Source organism: Aricia agestis, chromosome 7 (genome assembly GCF_905147365.1).
Source record: "Aricia agestis chromosome 7, ilAriAges1.1, whole genome shotgun sequence".
Taxonomy (NCBI): domain Eukaryota; kingdom Metazoa; phylum Arthropoda; class Insecta; order Lepidoptera; family Lycaenidae; genus Aricia; species Aricia agestis.
In genome coordinates, this window is record NC_056412.1 from 9,938,863 (window position 1) to 9,958,042 (window position 19,180).

At 38.8% G+C, this 19,180-nt stretch overlaps 2 protein-coding genes across 2 annotated transcripts; both read left to right on the forward strand.

Moving 5' to 3' along the window:
- Window positions 1–3,103: 3,103 nt before the first annotated feature.
- Window positions 3,104–8,369, forward strand: LOC121729061 (allergen Tha p 1-like). Its single transcript, XM_042117448.1, has 3 exons — window positions 3,104–3,145; window positions 5,011–5,191; window positions 8,179–8,369. Exons 2-3 carry the CDS (start codon window positions 5,011–5,013, stop codon window positions 8,367–8,369), a joined length of 372 nt encoding a protein of 123 aa, XP_041973382.1. The 5' UTR covers window positions 3,104–3,145.
- Window positions 8,370–12,858: 4,489 nt separating this feature from the next.
- LOC121729062 lies at window positions 12,859–13,869 on the forward strand. The gene has a single exon (XM_042117449.1). The coding sequence runs from the start codon at window positions 12,859–12,861 to the stop codon at window positions 13,867–13,869; it is 1,011 nt and encodes a 336-aa protein (XP_041973383.1).
- Window positions 13,870–19,180: the final 5,311 nt, after the last annotated feature.

The window sequence follows — 19,180 nt, forward strand, 5'->3', positions numbered from 1 at the left end:
TTTATTTATAATTATTTTTAACAAAAGCGAAAATTTTTCCTTATGGTTGAGGCACGTTTCTTGTTCAGATGTAAGACCTAAGTGTTCCTAAGTGTTTATTGTAAGATGTCAATGATGTTTTTGATAAATATAAATATTACCGTTTTATTTTTAGAAACTCAAATAAGATAACCTTTGTCTGAGACTTTTTACACTTAGGTTTTTTTAATACTTTAAATATAAAAATAAAAGAAAAACTAAGTGGGTAAATATTTTTTTAGAAATGGCTACGTAATAATAATAATTAAAAGACCTAAAAAAGTAAGCTTATTTATTTTCATCTTTTGTCAAAATTATTCTTTTTTCTTGTTTCAAAATATAGGTGAAAATTGTGCTCAATGATTCCGTTACATACATATTATACAACCCAAGCTTATAAAAGTTAAGTTATTAACTGTGTCGTCTTCCGAATGGATCCTAATATTCGACAGAAGGTAGCCAACAGCTGAAAAAGTTCGCTCAGCTTCCACGCTGGTTGGTACAATTGTCATTTAAAAAGTTAATTATAATTTATAGCTAAATTGAAGGTAAATTATTTAGCGGGCTGCAAGTAGACAGTTCATGCGCTCCCGCGCCTAGAGTTACACGTATGAATCACGCTTCTTTGTAATCCCGCCAGTCCCGCGAGATCCCGCTTTTTCGACCGGGATTAGTCCCGCAAAATGCATGCGGGATCCTAGTATTTCGGGATCCCGGTATCCCGGTATTGCATTCCCTAAGTTAGTTATTATACTACCTACTGGTACGTATTGAGGACAATAGTAATGCTCCCTGTATTACACGCTAGACGGCCACCACCAGCACAGGCAGTAAACAAAAATGTTTGTTCGACATTTGACAATGTATACGACGACGACGTGTGCTAAATGTCGAACTTCGGTCGGATTATTTACTGTACTTATGTGTTAGTAGCGCCCTCTGCTCTGACTGACAAATTGGAAATATGCATCTGATCCAGATGCATATTTCCAATTAGCTCACAATACTGAATCGCCCTGTCAAAGTTACTGAAGAAGGTCGGTTCGGCAAGGTGACACAATATGATGGTTGGAGTAAATTTTTTATTATTCGTAGGAGTAAATAGTCATTTGAGACTTCTACTGATATACGCAAGTACCTAATAAGTAGTAGGTAGTGTTTTTTTTTTGCGTTGGGGGAATGCCCCCGGGGCCTGCGGAGGACCACCGAGCTATGTGGGACTCTCCGGGGCGGACGGAAGACGCATCCGGGACTACCCACTAAAACCCCAAGCCTCCGCCTCTCGCCTGCGCTCCTCCTCCTCTTTCGACGACATTACCACTTCGGCGAATGTCTCGACTGCCCTTCAAGAGTGTTGGATGTCCAGCATCGCACGAACGATGGCCGGCAGCGTGCTGTCGGATCCAATAGTGGCCTGTAGGGCCGCTCTTTATCTGCTACAAGCGGGACAGACGAGCAACGTGTGCTGCGCTGTATCCATGGTCGTCACTGCAATGATGGCAAGCAGTATTTTGATCGCGGCTGGCCATATCGCACAGATACTGACCAAAGCAGCCATGCCCGGTCAGTACGGTGAGACGGTACGCCGTACGGCAACGCACCGCGGCTGTCTCTGATAGTACTGACAGTACTGAGGGAATGGGTGAACCCATTCCCTCAGTACGGGTCGCATTGTGTTCAGCGGTTCGACGCCGACTAGGGACTCGCTTAGACGACCGAGCCAAAGGTCTAAATGCCGGTCCCATACTGCTGTTCTCCATCGCCGTATCTGGTCTGGCGATGGTATCCGTCCTTCCTCCTGGCATAGCCAAAACATTTCGGCCAGTGACTCGGCTTCTTAATAAATATAAATTAAATTGGATATAAGTAACTTCTGATTCAGACGTTATTAGGTTGTGATTTTTTATAATATTGATAAAGGATCACTCAGACCATAGTGTCATGCTTCAAACTTTTTTTTAATTCGTTTTTATTCCGAAATTAAAAATGAAACAACTAAAATTTAATAAATAAATTAATATCTCCCTACTTGATCACAGTAGGTTAACCAAATTTAGAGAAAAAATATAGTATTAAGTGCTTATTTAATTGGTATATAAACAAAATTAATGTTACTTGATTAGTTTTTTTTATTACTTAAATTTTTATGCAAATTTATAACCCGGATCAAGGCCAACTTTGACACTCTTTAAAAAAACTACAAAGAATATCGGTCTCGGAGTTTTACTAGTTTATATAATATACTTAGTTATCAATTATTATAGTATTTTGAACTACGAATAATAAAAACTAAGGAAAAGTAACTCCGTCAAAAAACATGCTCCACAATACTTGTCAAAAAAGTGTACCTTAGGTACACATTTCCATAAACTTATAATATACATTTCAATATATTTGCAATATTTAGGTTATATTTAGGTGGCCTTGAGCGGTATAAAGGCTGACGTTACATGACAGTTCGAAAGGAACCAAATTTAAAACGGTAAATGGTAATAGTATGGGCGTTTAAAACGGTAATAGTATGGGCGTTACGTTTCCTTAGTTTTTATTATTCGTAGATTTTGAAAGAAAAACGCGGTGAAACAAAATTGAAGTCACACTGTGCCTTCGTGCGCGAGTCCGACTCGCACTTGAGCGATTTTTTAATTTGTTCAACAAAAAGATCCTCTAATCATCTCCTCAGCATTTATCTTTCCTATGTAAGTACGTGAAACTAGATGATAATTCCTTGATCGTGCGAAAACCGTACCTACATTTTTCCGGGATATAAAGTATCCGATATCCTTTCCCGGGACTCAAAGCATCTCCATACCAAATTTGATCGTGAAGAGGTAATAGACAGACGGACATATTGGTAATTAAAGTTATGTACTTATGTATTTTAATTACCAATACGATAAATAACATGCGATTAACGCATTAAAGACTACAAGGTCAACATTAATACTTAATGTTTAAAATTAGCGTTTTTTTTTAATACTTACTTATTTCTTAACAAAAACTCTTTATCACGGCAGCATCTAACTAAGGTATTATATATAAAAGGTTCAGATCATAACATACTTAATATAACGTTGCAGAGCAAAAGAATCAGACATCAGTAATTTTTTCCTGCATTCCTCCTGAGGTATGTTTTGTTAATTATACTTACCAGTGTACATTGTACCTACATACATAACATTTTTTTCACATTATTTTTGGTAAGTATAAACTATAAAGTCGCTAGTGTAACATTGTAAGCATACCTTTATAGCTTAAGTTCATAATTCACCAATTCCAGCTGCAATAATTCTTCTACGAGAAGAATACAGGCTTGTGAGTTTTACTTAATAAGTATTTTTCATCCTTGATATCAGTTTGTCTCATGTTCTTACCAAAATTGATCCTAGAACCATTTTAAATAACATCACCTAAGTATATTGCAGGTACCGGGGCCGGGGGCATAAACTGCGGGGCTAAAATGGTCGCTTTGGAGAATCATAAATTGAATCATAATATGATTCATTTTTAAACTCCACTTTGCGTGCAATTCATATAGTGATTCGCTTCGATTAATAATGATTGGTCGCCGCACGCGAGCACCGCGCGAGAGACCAATCATTGATGTAAGCGAATCACTATATGAATTGCACGCAAAGTGGAGTTTAAAAGTGATTCGCTTCAATTAATGATTGATCTCCGCGCGCGAGCACAGCTCGCGGGACCAGTCATTAATCTAAGTGAATCACTATATGAATTGCACGCAAAGTGGAGTTTAAAAATTAATCATATTATGATTAATTATATGATTCTCCAAAGCGACCATTTTAGCCCTGCTGGCATCCAAAGTGAATCTTGCCTTGCCTTGAATTGATGGGTGGCAGTCTTCCCCCGTGCGTTTTTTGCGTAACTTTCTGCCGTGTACTGTAAAACTCTGGAACGAACTGTCACCAGCAGTATTTCCGGACCAATACGACCTGCAAACCTTCAAGAAGAGTGTATTCCCTCTTAAAAGGCCGGCAACGCCGCACGCATCAGGTGACCCGTTTTCGATCGTTTGCCCCACTACATACTATAAAACAAAGTCGCTTTTCTGTCCCTATGTTCCCTTTTAACCGATTCGTTGCCACCTTCATTTTCACGAATTCTTACCACAGGCCGAGCAGTTTGTTCGTTGACGCGCTATAAGCGTCATCGGCCCTGCTAAACGATGATTACGTGCGGCATTGGCCACTGGTTGTGTTTTATGCACATTTAGACTAAGAAATTGTAATTACAGTACAATAAATTAGTTTTAACGTGTTTTTAACAATCCTTGTATGCCGCGCCTGGCGCGTCATCGGCCTCACTGAATCTTTTTAAATGACGCGCTGAGCGCGGCAGTGGCCACGAATCGGTTAATCTTTAAAACTACGCAACGGATTTTGATGCGATTTTCTTAAATAGAGTAATTGAAGAGGTTTAAATAAGAAAGGTTTAAATAAGTATAATATCATTCATTAAATAGTGGAGAAATACTGTTGTTTTTGAGATTTATCAAAATAACTAAGTATTGTACACAATGAAAAGGTCTACAGAAAACTTCGCGATGGTATATTATGTCTATCTCTTATGAATATCCCACAATAACTTTTTTTATCATTTACTTTTTTCTACAAAATATTATACTCGTAATGTCTAATTTTCGAAGCGATTTTAACCAAAAATCCTAAACTTTGGTCTCTGCTAAGCCGGTAATTGGCTGGCACCATTTCTTATGATATCATCCAGTGACCTTCTTGAGAAATGTAATGCCGTACCTACTAATTCTGAGGTTGCTGGATTTTCAGGGGAAAGTAATAAAATTGCCGTATTTTACTCGCCTGAAACAAACATATTATGTGTTCGAAGTTCGAACTTTGAAGTCAGTCAACCTAGTATTACCAGTTGCCATTGCCTTGGGTATCTGAAAACCGTATATTACTGCAATTACTATATCAGCTTAACAGTCCTGTACTCATCCCTCAATTTCAGATGAAGACTCTGGTGCTATCAGTGGCCCTGCTGGCGATCTGCTCCGCGGCTCCTGAAGACTACCACGAGACCCTGGACGATTTCTTCGACTTCACCAAGGTCAGCTCGCAGGAGATCAGGGACGGCGCATTCTGTCTGAACGACGAGGGTCCCTGCTCCGAGTTGTTTGCCAGCTACAAGCGTAAGTTTAATGCCCAGCTTTTGAAATTTTGGCGGAAGTTTAACTTTTCATTACCATTTTAGAGTCGTTAACTAGTTAAATGGATGGATGAATATTTGAATGGATCTCCTGTCATTTTTTACAAAAAAAAGACATAAAAATTGGGCGCCTCTAGTACACCGACGCTGAGCACATAATATCTAGAGCGAGATGCAAATTGCAATATTATAAGCCACTAGCTGTTGCCCGCGACTTCGTCCGCGTGGACTTCAGTTTATAGCGCGCGATGTCAACAAAATTGGTGTCAAAAGCTTTAAGGTACCCCTTAAATCAATACAGCTGTGCAGTGTGCACACAATAAGTACTTCATTTTTTATATTAAACTTAATATTTTATGCCAAATTTTAAACCTTATTTAGCCCCCCAATTACACAACTTTACCCATAAACTATTTATCATTGATAGGTTTAGCCCCAATTTCACCAACGTCTGTTAGTGTTAACAGCTTGTTAAAATGTGCTGTCTTCTCTTTCATTCATATGAAAAACGAAACAGCTAACGTGATACTAATTCGAGCATTAACTTTAACAGTCGTTGGTGAAATTTGGTCTTAAGGTTACGTCACTGCCTGCACAGATAAAGTACTGAGTTATTTAATACCGTAGAATAGATATAACAATCGAAAAAAATCGAGACTTAAATGAAAGATGATACCACCTCTTATAGAAATACTTTTGAGCAAGCGTCAGCGCGACGTAGAAGACGCACGGCGCCATCTATTATGAATTTTTTGAACAAATTTACGACCCTTACAACCCTTTTTTCCACTAAAAAAGTAGCCTATGTCCTTTCTCAGGCGTTAGACTATCTGTATACAAAATTTCATTACAATCGGTTCGGTAGTTTTGGCGTTTGGTGTGAAAGCGAGACTGACAGACAGACAGACAGACAGAGATACTTTCGCATTTATAATATTGGTATAGATTATGTGCACACTGTACAGCTATTTTTGGGTATTTTGATTAATTAAGGGCCGCGCTACACCGGAATGGCAGCGGCGAGGCGAGCACTTTCAGCGCTGCCATTCCAGTGTAGCGCGGCCCTAAGAGGGGTACCACTTACCAGGGTTTTAAAAAGTTTTTAAATTTGACACAAATTTTATTGACACCGCGCGCTATAAACTAAAGTCCACGCGGACGAAGTCGCGGGCAACAGCTAGTTATGAATAAAAACAATAATATATAATAAAGTAGGTATGATTAGTTCTGTTACAATAATGAAGTAAGAAATAAAACGCCATCTGTTTTCATATAGATATTAGAATTAAAATGTTGATTGCATTGATATATTTTCTGGATGGAATATAGGCCAACACGGTACACTCGAACTCCTTAGAAATGCAGTAGGAGTTCTATAAGATAAGATAGATTGATTATTATTATACCAAGTGATAATATTATTAAACATAATATTCTAACGTATTAAAAACTATAAACAAAAACATAAGAACTAATAAGTATGATTAGTTCTATGTTACAATGAAGTAAAAAATAAAACGCCATCTGTTGAATCGTATTAGAACTAAAATGTTCATTGCATCGATATATTTCTGGATTTTGTATAATATTATACATAAAATATATTTAAGATTTTTGAAATATTATTTTACACATCCAAGACCCAGGAACATTGAAAACTTTTTGTTCCGCCTGCGGGACTCGAACCCAGGACCCCCGGGAAAAAGCCGCGAGCCGCTTCGAGAAAAGTATGCTACGGGCCGTGCCTTTGCTAAAAAGCTTGGCTGGAGCACTGCCGTGCTCCCAGATTATAACGCCTCCGTGATCTAGTGGTTGAGAGCATGGCTCTCGACTCGGAGGTCGTGGGTTCGATTCCCGCGTTGGAAACATGTTATTTCCAAGTTTGGTTAGGACAATGCAGGCTGATCACCTGATTGTCTGACAAGTAAGATGATCCATGCGTCGGATGGGCATGTAAAAAGTCGGTCCTGCGCCTGATCTCTCACCAGTCGTGTCGGTCTTCCGTCCCACTGGGTTATGAGAGTTAAGGAATAGAGAGTGCTCTTGTGTACTGCGCACACACTTGAGCACTATAACATTACTCCTGCTCCTGGGAGTATATTTTTTTATTTATTTATTTATTTGTTACCCACCACAACAGTACATAAAACATAATTACAGTAAAGATTATTACAGAATTAATAATACAGGACTTAGCCCCAATTTCACCAAAGACTGTTAAAATTAACGCTCGAATTAGAATCACGTTACCTCTTTCGTTTTTCTTATGAATGAAAGAGAAGACTTGACATTTTAACAAGCTGTTAGCACTAACAGACGTTGGTGAAATTAGGGCTTAGCTTAATAACATAATACTTTGTGAAATATAATATTAGTTGTACAATTATGATCTATCTGCGGACACCAAACTAGGCAAAGCCTGTATCTTGCTGGTCCTAGTTTTTTACTGTATTAATTTCACAAGAAGAAATTAGTCGCGCTTTCGGGGTTTGATTTACATGATATTACCTATATCTTATATTCCACTGACACTTATGAAAACAAAAAACATTGACTACAACCAGTTATGGTTTAACCTGTCGTTTTGAGAAGTTACAAATAAATAATTGATTTTTCCAACACTAGTTAATATAATTGAAAATAATTAAGCTTACATTCCTCGTTTATCAGGAATATTTATCAATTAATTAGTGGAAGGTGAGGTAAGTACATAATATTATTACGTAGGTTACACGATCAGTTTCTCATCAATCTGATCATCAATCTGGAAAACTGATCGTCTAACCCACGGATTGAAGGACTGATAATTTTTTTAAATATGTACTTTTTACCCGACTACGGCGAAGCAAAAAGGAGGGTTATATAACCATCAATCTGGCGTCAATCACAGATTGATGAAAAATGATTGATCGTGTAACCTACGTTAAGTACGTAAAAATATTATATTCTTGTCTTGTCTTGTCTTTTCAGAGCACTATCCAACAGTCATCATGGAGAACTGCGCTCGCTGCAACAGCGACCAGAAGAAAACCGCTCTGGTATACTTCGATCGTCTGAAGAACGAGTGGCCCCAGGACTTCCAGAAGTTCCTCAACAAGTACGACCCTCAGCGCCAGGGATGGGACAGGTTCTACCAGACACTGAAGGGCGCGAGGGCCTGATGGTGACGATGTTTAGGCTATAAGATGTAGGTACTTATGTAGACAACGTTGCATATTATAAATAAAAAAGTTAAAATGTTTCGTAACCAAACCTACCTCAAAGTTTATGAAATAATATTATGTGTATTTAATAACTGTATAACATTCAATATACCCTTAGATGAATGATTGGTCTCGCGCTCGCGCGACGACTAGATACCGTCGGAGTCACTGACCTCTATAATACACTGGACAGGCGATCGCTATCAATAAAATGTTCCTATTTGAAAGTCGCCATATTGGCGCTGATTGCTATGTGAAAGCAGTAGTGAGTGTACTTGGAACTACTATTTTGCAAATGGCGGTTGTAATTTTCTATGTAATTAGTTCACAGTACGCTCACCGCGGCGCTTCAAATCGGCACAAAAAATAGCTGTCATTTTGTACGGCATAGCCTGTCCAGTGTATTATAGAGGTCAGTGGTCGGAGTACTTGAAAAATGCGGCAACAAATAATACGCCTCATCGGGCGTAACCGCGCCAGTCGCGCCGCAAGCTTCGGGTGTGGTAGATGTGTCGATAATTTTCGAAATTTTAAGTTACGTCCGTAGCAAAATGCCAATTTGCGTAGTGAGACTATGCAATAATAACACTGCAAGAAACAAGAAAGGTACTGGCATCACATACCATCAGTAAATATTATATAAATCGTCATAAACACAGAAAAATAATATAAACCTGAAAATTCGGATCGGAGTACCGCTTGATGTTCAGTGTTGCCAATTACCATAAACTAAAAATTCCGAAATTTTTCTGAGATTGTGATTTTTATTTATTTATTTATTATATCTTATTTTTGTATATATACATAGTGGATGAGTGGATGAGCGCATTAAAATCTCTAGCTAGGGTAGCTGGTTCGAATCCTGCCAACGGAACAAAAAGTTCTCAAAGTTCCTGGATCATGAATGTGTATTAATAAATATGAATTATGAGTATCATATTATAATAAAAATCTTAAATACAGTTTATATTTTATGTAAGTACACAATACAGTAACAAATGAGAAAACAAATTTAACATTTGCTTTTTTATGACTCATTCTTAACTTTCGTTAAACTTCCTACCATTGTTTTTGTATTGTTTTCTCATCAATATTGTACCCATTATATTTCGTTGACCTAAACAACGTTGTTATTTTATCGCATTCTTTTCGAATGGACTTTATTCCAATGGCAAAGTTTATCTGGTGATTGAAAAATCAGCACTTACTATACAATAATAATTAATTACAAGACCACAGCAACTAATTTTTCCCCATTGATTGGGCACCAGTCACGTATCTGGCAACCTTATCTACGCACACAACAATATATGTACATTGTTTTACACACACTACAATATTGAGGTGCCGCATTCGGGAATCTGTGTTTTCTATACAGCGCGGTATCTAGTCGAGCGCGCGCGCGAGACCAATCATTTATCTAAGATTATACCCAACAAAAACCATTCCTTATACCCAACAAAAAACGTTTAATAATATTTCTATTATTTTTACGACAGCCACGAAAGTTTTCATGTCGGTCGTATATCAAAAACCGTGCCGTGTCGTGAAAACCTTCGTGAACCCAAAAGTTTGTAAAGATCTAAAAGCATCGTCCTGTATATGTCGCAGTCGACTGATTAAAAAAGCCATTCAATCAAACAGCTGGCCCTTTGACTGAACAACGCCATTCTATCACATGGCTTTACGTCGTCGTCTAGCCGACTTGTTGACTTCAACGTTCAACACTACAGCTAGATGACGCTTAGCTAACTAGTTAAATGGTAAATTAACTAAGGTGACCATTATTTTAGTGCTATTATTACACAAGCGTAATGATAATAAGTAGATTAATTGAAGTAGAATAAAATGTATTAATCTAACTCATTTTTATTCACACGTATGTACCCCCATAATTTCAGTCTTTTTAATAAGGCTTAGGCCAAACCTACGTGACCACGCGACTGCGAAGCGGGAGCGTCAATACAAAACACACATTTGACAACTTGTCAAATGTGTGTTTTGTATTGACGCTCCCGCTTCGCAGTCGCGTGGTCGCGTAGGTTTAAACAAAGCATTATACTTGTAACGTATATTTACGAAAAATATCTTAATATAACCACAAAACACCGGTTAGTTGACGCCATATTGGAAACAAAGCGCACCTAGCGCCGCGGTGGTGAGCGCTGAACTAATTCAATCAAACGGCGGCTTTTGAATCAGCTGTAGTGTTGAACATTTTGTGCGACTTAAATATTTAATTAAAAAGCTAGACGTATGATTGAATGGCGTTGTTCAGTCAAAGGGCTGTTTGATTGAACGGCTATTTAAACCAGTTGGCTGCGACATATATACTCCACTATGCCACTTTATTTCCGCCGCCCCATTATAATACTATGTACGTACATATACATACGTACACGTACGTAACTATGGACGCTACCGCCCGCCCGCCATAGAACGCTGCTTGCCGTTCCTAGGCCGTAGCTTAAAACAGCATATTTAAAATCCGGGGCTGATATTCAATAACAAGTATTGTAAGTAGTAGTACAATATTTTTGTGAGGATTTTAAAAGCAAGTTGGTCTAGGTAGCACCCAAAATAATAACTACTTTGTTTTAAGAATTTTATCCGGTTCCTATAATTCCCTGTAGAATGTGCGGCCGGGCTTAGACCAAAGAAGTCGTACAACTTAACCCGGTGACAATGACGCCGGGTCATATTGATCCGAACCATGTTTAATTGGATATATTTTGTCTTTGCGCCAATCAAATGTTTTCCAATCTTCGTATAGCTGGAGATACAACCCCCTTCCATCCGCCTAGCTGTTACGGCTAGAGCCATACCTCGTGTGCAGCAAGATACTTGCGCGTCATTATGACCCGGCGTCATCGTCGGTGTAGTATTTTCGTGACTAACTTTTATTAGTATTAAAATATTGTTTTGCCTTATTTTTTACGTTCTAAAGGAGAATATCATTGACAAACAGCCCAGAAAGGATTTAAGAGTTGTTACAAGAGTTGGACTTTGACGATGACGAGTCTCAGGCTGCTTTGGGCATTGAACTTGTGGACTACGTACGTATCTAGGTAAAAGTGAAAAAATTCCTGGAACTTACAGAAGATGTGAAGTCTGTTCATCTAAAAAACACTTCACACATGCCCAGCATGTCCAATTTTTTTTTTATGAAATAAGGGGGCAAGCGAGCAATCGGGTCACCTGATGGAAAGCAACTTCCGTCGCCCATGGACACTAGCAGCATCAGAAGAGCTGCAGGTGCGTTGCCGGCATTTTAAGAGGGAATAGGGTAATAGGGGAGGGTAGAGGTGGGAAGGGAAGGGAATAGGGGAGGGTAGGGAAGGGAATAGGGGAGGGTAGGGAAGGGAATAGGGTAGGGGATTGGGCCTCCGGTAAACTCACTCACTCGGCGAAACACAGCGTAAGCGCTGTTTCACGCCGGTTTTCTGTGAGAACGTGGTATTTCTCCGATCGAGCCGGCCCATTCGTGCCGAAGCATGGCTCTCCCACGTATAAATATGCTAGGGCATCATTACATATTGTGATAACCTATAATATTCTATTTTTTAAAAAAGGTAGATATTGCACTAGCGCGTACAGTCTGATACGGCCAAATGAAGGTAAGTGCCTTCTTTTGAATTAGTTGCATGTTGGCAGCGAGTGAGCGACGAGGTGTCAAGTTAGAATATCATTGTGTCACGTTTTTGACTTAAAATGCCAAGCTGCGTTTTTAGGAAATGCAAAAATTATAGTTATAAGGTAAAAAAGGATGAAAAAGTTACGTACCACAAGTAAGTACATGAAAACATCTAGTTAGTAATTAATTTTTATTTGGATATTTTCCAACATTATCGACAAATTATTTAATGCAAAAAATTAAACTAAAACAGGATAGAAAATACGGACGACAACTGCAGCGTGATAAGGACAGATAATCGTGTGAAATAAAATAATCGCGCATGCGTGCCGATGTGCAACTCAAAGTAGGTATATAGCAATGCTTTTCTATATCTTTCGTAACGTATTATCTGTCGCATTCATTGTTGTAATTTATAGATATACCAGAGGTAGGTATTTATATGTCGTACCGGACCAAATTCTGAGGACCGCTTTGTATGAGCATACGCCATCTTTAATAAACAGTGTTGCAGAAATGACATTTATGAAATCGGTGTTGCTACCAACTAAAAATCGTGAGAAATAGGGAGATTGCTACCAACTGCAGCGTGATAAGGACAGATAATAGGGAGATTGCTACCAACTGCAGCGTGATAAGGACAGACAGTTAGAATCGTAACATCGTGTAGTGCAGACGCGTTCTCGGTTGTATTCCACTACCGTCATTGAAGTCTCAACTTTATACTGCGTGTGTTACGAACCAATTTCCTTTGTACGCCAAATATATAGGCTCGTCAAAGAGTAACAAGAAATCAGAGGCGCAACAACAAGAATGCTCGGATCACCGAATAATAGTGGCAAGTGTGCTTCGAATCCTGACATCAGAAAGTCAGTTGAGGATCATAACGTGACCCTGCGTCCAAAACGAAAGCACACCGACGATCTTGCGGAAACAATTGATGAAGTCACCTCGAAAGTCACAACTATGATGAACGACTGGAAGAACGAGTTGCAAGATAATTTCACTAAGATGAAAATTGAATTTGAATCTGTGCTGAAGGCTGACCTTGACAAACTAACGACATCACTGAGTTCGTCCTTTGCTGAAATTAAAACAGAAATTAATACAGTTCGCCAAGAATACAATGAATTTAAAAAATCCGTCCATTCGCTGGAATTGAAGCATCAGGAGACCTCGAAAAAAATCTCAGATTTGGAAGACTCATTACAATTTTATAGTAATCAGCAGGAGACCACAAATAAGAAAGTCGACGCACTCACAGTTGAAAGAAAGGCTATACAATCGCTGGAAGCTAGGATACAATCTCTGTCTAGTGAAAATCAACTTCTACAAATCGAGCTGAACCAAAACAACCAGAGAGATAGATTACTCAACCTAGAAATCGTAGGTGTTATAGAACAGAAGTCCGAAAACCTTCTCGATATCATCCTAAGCATCGCTCAGCACTCCGGCGTATCACTATTCCCGCAAGATGTCCTGGAAGTTAACCGTGTCACCCCCAGATCCAAGCAGCCAGGCCGCCCGAGGAACATAATCGTGAAGTTGAGGTCTCGCCTGCTAAAGGATAATATGATCTCCGGTGCCCGCAAGTCCCCGCTCACGGCCAAAGATCTCGGCTTGACTGACAATACTTCTAGAATCTACGTCAATGAACACTTGACTTATCTCAATAAACAACTGTTAAAGAAAGCCCGAGATTTTGCGAAACAGCACAGTTTCAAATACGTGTGGACAAAAAACGGAAGGATCTACGTAAGGAAAGAAGACACGAAACCGGCCTTTCAAATCACGCAGGAAAAGGACCTTCTCAAAATCCGATAACGTGTTACGGTATTCTACCAAGTACTTTTTTTACTTTCCTATACTTTTTAGTTAACAACTTAAGGCTTAATTTTTCCTTTCATCTCAATAAGCCTTTAACAATAATCTTAAACTACTACATAACAACATATTTTGTAAAATCAACTCTCAGTATATGGTCATTAATTTTTCGCATTTGCGAGTCTATTCTTACTTACTCTTTGACTCGATGCAAAAAAATATGCATTGCAAATGACTTGCACCTTTACAAGATTAACGATACGCTAACAAGGTGCGCGCTTTTTCTCTGGATTGACTTAGCACATTATATGAAAAACAGTCGTTTATTTCTTTAATCAAATTATACCTTACTCAATATGTAATTTCTAAACTAATTAATAATAACCCACAACATGTTGCAACGTTTAAATTTTATAGTCTTGCGTATAACTCACTCAAAAACATAATTTTAACATACAGAATTTTTATTTTTATACGCTCTGTTCACACATTATTAAATTACTTCTACAAGAAACCAAACACTGGTATATTCTACTTAAAATGTTTAAGTCCAAAGAGTGCACCCGTAATGAGCGCATGTACTTTAACAGCGGGCGGTCTTGTTTACCAGTTTCTATGCGATAGTCGATCGGTTCAAAAATTTTCGTACTACCGACATTTCGTCGTCACATTAAATCATTATATTATATCGATCGGGACTTTTACTCGCACGAAATACTTAATCCTACTGACTAACTTTAGGCATTTTAATATTATTAAACCTTACATTGGTTTGTGGAAGTGGCGGTCTCCAGCATTAATATATAATATAACACATCTATGTTTTTTTAGCTTCTTTTTTATTTTTTATTATTTAAATTACTCGTCGTACATTGTAGCTATAAAGAGGCGATACAATGCAGTAAGCGAGGAGCGAACGGATAATAATAAACTTATATTTAAATGGGTGCCAACTTCCTAAACATTTATTATCAAAATGTACGCGGGCTTAGAACTAAGTGCGCGGACCTAAGGCTCAATATTCTCTGCCACGACTACGACATTATCGTTCTGACGGAGAGCTGGCTGCACAACGACATATTCGACGCGGAGCTGTGCGACGACCGGTACGACGTGTTTCGCGCGGACCGCGACGCCGCCGCTAGCGGCAAGCGCACGGGCGGCGGCGTCGCGGTGCTGGTGCGGCGCACGCTCGGGGCCGTGCCGCGCGACGTGGCCGCGCGCCCGCACGCCGAGCTGTTGTGGCTCACCATGCCGGCGCGCGCCTGCGCCGCCGCGCGCGACCTGCACCTCCTCGCCGTCTATGCTCCCCCGAACCCTCGCGTCCTACCGGCCGAGTTGGAAGCGATCGACGCGATTATCGGCAGCGCTTTAGCTCTCCATCCGAACGATTACTACATTTTTATCGGTGATTTAAACCTCCCGTTCTTGTCTTGGGACTTAAACGGATACACGGTTTTTAAAAAGAGGCCCCGTCGAAGTCCAGGACCACGGAATTAAACTCATGGAATCGCTAACCTTCCACGGATTTCATCAATACAACCTGCTAAAAAATCACTGTGGCAACACGCTCGATCTCGTCTTTTGCAACCTGCCGTTATCGGTGAGCCCGGTCTCCGCGCCTCTCCTGCCCGAGGACCGCGCGCACCCGTCGTTCGCCTTCACCGTGCTAGACCTGAGCGTTCCTAAGTTACGCGAGGCCATAATAAAAAGTTTAACTTTAGAAAAGCTCCCTACCCCGTATTAAATGATCTTTTTGAAAAACAAGACTGGAGTACCTTGCTGTCTGCTAAAACAGTCGACGATTCTATAGATATATTTTATGAGACCATAAACGCTTGCATCGCATCACACGTCCCTATTATTAATACCTTCGGGCGACGCACGTACCCCAACTGGTACTCCCCAGCGCTCATTAATATCATTAAAGAGAAGAGTAGGGCACACAAACGCTGGAAGAAGTTCAGTAATAACTTGGATTACGACGAATTCGCACTTTTGAGGTCCCGTGAACGTCGTATACAAAAAGAATATTTTAATAAATTTACATCCGACTGTGAAAAAAATTTGAAAACTGACCCTAAGACATTCTGGACGTATGTAAAGGCCCTACGCGGTGGCTCAGCGTACCCTAAAAAGCTAGTGCTCGATGGAGTAGAATACACTGAAGGCAGGGACATGTGTGACGCCTTTAATACTTTCTTTAAGAGCGTTTTCGGCGAGCCTAGTAATGTTACTCCTGATAGATCATTAAATTTCAATTCTGATGTAGTGTCTAACATTCAAGTATCGACCTCGAGTGTCGAAGGTATTTTACGAAATCTAAATATAAAAAAAGGCCCTGGCAGTGATATGCTCCCATCTCTATTTTGGGTACGCTGCTCTAAATCTCTAGCTACTCCATTGACCATCTTGATAAATCGATCGCTGCGTGATGGTGTGTTCCCACAGAAATGGAAGGTAGCCCATATCGTTCCAATACATAAAAAAGGTTCTCGTATGGACGTTAAGAATTACAGGGGCATCTCTATTTTAAACACGGCTGCTAAAGTAATGGAGAAAGTAGTACTCAATTTTATTTATCCGACACTTCACCGATCGATCCCCTACCAACAGCACGGTTTCCTTAGGCATCGCTCGACGACTACTAATCTAGCCTGTTTCACTTCCTTTATTTTAGAGAATATGGAACGCGGTGGACAAATAGATATTATCTACACAGACTTCGAAAAAGCGTTCGACCGGGTAGACCACCTCATTCTTCTAAAAAAGCTCCAGGAGCTAGGTATCCACGGGGATTTGCTTCGGTGGATGGAATCTTACCTATCGAATCGATCCCAGGCTGTCGTAATGGGCGGTTATCGCTCAGACTATATCGAGATGCCCACTGGAGTTCCACAGGGCTCACACCTGGGACCATTGCTGTACAACGCCTATTTGTACGATATTGGTTCGTGCCTCCAACATATTTTGTACTATCTCATGTATGCGGATGACAAAAAAATCTTTTGCAAGATTAATTCGATCCAGGACTGTTTACAGCTCCAAGCAGGCCTTGACAGCTTGTTCAATTATTATACTCGCAATAATATCACTGTCAATTCTACTAAATGCGAATGTATTACATTCACTCGGAAACCAAAGCCCATAACCCATAATTATTACATGAATGGTATATTAATTCAAAGAAAACGTATCGTTAAGGACCTCGGTGTATATCTGGACAGTAAACTGACTTTTTCGGACCATGTTGAAAACGTAATTTGTAAAGCTTACAAGAATATGGGCTTTGTTTTTCGGACGTGTAAGTCATTCTTAAGCATCTCATCACTTAAAATCGTTTATTCCGCATACGTGAGGAGCGTTCTGGAGTACAATAGTCCGATATGGTCCCCTCATTACATCATATATAAAAGTCGCCTGGAACGCATTCAGAAAAAAATTATAACTTACCTGACTTACCGCTGTGGTAAAAGATTTGATTCCTACGCCGAGAGCTGCGCTGAGTTTGATCTCTTGCCCCTGGAGCAGAGACGTACTGTTTTTGACTTATGTTTACTGTACGACATCGCTAATAGTAAAATAGATTGCCCTGATCTCGTGTCACAACTTACCTTCCGCACGCCGAAATTCCGCACTAGAAACACCCCCCTACTGCACATACCTGCATCAAACACTAGTTATGGACAGAACTCTGTTATATCACGTATAAGTCGCTCATACACAAAAAATTTTAATTCTGTAGACCTATTTGCTTACAATACTAAAACGAAATTCAAGAGTGAAGTTATAAAAATATTAAAAGATGATACTTAATTAAAGAAAAAAAAAAAAAAAAGAGGAATGAATTTGCATAAACATGTTGTATGTACAAACCTTACATGCGGTACCCTAGTGGTATTTTTCACTGATCCCAAGACTTCGTGTCGTAGGGCTAGGGTGCCGCACATGCACACACACATACACACTTACTTGCACACAAACACACACACACATACATTATATTAATATAATTAATTAGCTAAGACAAAAATATTTTACATTTTATTAAAACCACAATACTGGGAGTTGACTAGCTTATTAAATAGTAACCATGTCAAGACCTTATTGTGTCGATAATAACGATGACGGTCTTCTAATTTTTAATGAAATAGTTTTTATTATAATGTTAAATACATAGCACTACAATTTGACAAACAATGTAATACCTGTTACTGGCCATACTAAGTGTCACATGTTTAGTGTTAAGCTCCAAATTGTAATACGCTGTTGGTATTCAATAAAGAAAATAAAATAAAAAATAAAAACTAAAAATCGGGAGAAATAGGGAGATTGCTGCTTAAATAAATCAAATTATAACACGTGTTAAAGTTATTAATCATTAGCCTCCTTCTTGCAGCTTAGACAATAGGCGTAGTTTGCATCTTTAATATTACTGCTTACCTGTAACCACCCAGCAAACTCCGGGCGTGTTTCCCACTCTTTTTTTGTATTTTTGTAGTATATCTTTTTCTTTTTGTTTCGAACGTTCCACTACAAGTGGTTGGAAAATCACTGTCTGGGTCTGAACTAGACATTTGATTTGCGTTAATACAATATGGGAAGTTACGTACTTATCGGACGAATGATTAGAAAATGAAAAATTGATAAATGAAAATTGACAATTTGAAACCTGTCGCATTCATATCGACGTATTTAAAAAATATATTCCCCTACAATAATATTCAACTTTAGTGAGTATGAATTACAGCCTAAATTTGCTTGTTTATTGAAAGGGCAATCTAATGCCTTGCCCCTTGGGGAATAACCCTAACTTGGGGGATAAAATAATAATAATAAAAATGTTAAATTTGGTGTTACGAACTACAAAATGAATATAAATTAAGTTTAATGTTCTAAGATTGAGTAAATCGGGAGATTATACCCTAAAATCGTTTTATCGGTATTTGTTTGCCAAAATCGGGAGATCTACCGATAAATCGGTAACTTTTACAACACTGATAATAAAACATCATTGGTGATAACTGTAGTAGTTCTATAATTACTCTGAATGAGGAAGTAGATGACTGATTTCTTTTTTTTTTTTTCATGTAGGTAAGTAAGCTATAACAACCTCTCTTTAAATTCATCAGTAATTTTTTTCCTTCATAGGCAAGAAAATTTTTCAAAAATATAAAATTAACGTACACGGTAAGTTTTCAAGGTTGATTTTGCATCTGCCGTGAAGAAAGTCGATAGCAAAAATATTTATTATTTAACACAGGGTTTTTTTTAATTTTATCCAAAGTCCCCTTTTTAAATAAATAATACT

Coding starts and splice junctions, on each gene's coding strand:
- LOC121729061 (XM_042117448.1), top strand. CDS start 5,011: ATGAAGACTCTGGTGCTATCAGTGGCCCTGCTGGCGATCTGCTCCGCG. Junction 5,192..8,178: donor GTTGTTTGCCAGCTACAAGC/GTAAGTTTAATG, acceptor TTGTCTTTTCAG/AGCACTATCCAACAGTCATC.
- LOC121729062 (XM_042117449.1), top strand. CDS start 12,859: ATGCTCGGATCACCGAATAATAGTGGCAAGTGTGCTTCGAATCCTGAC.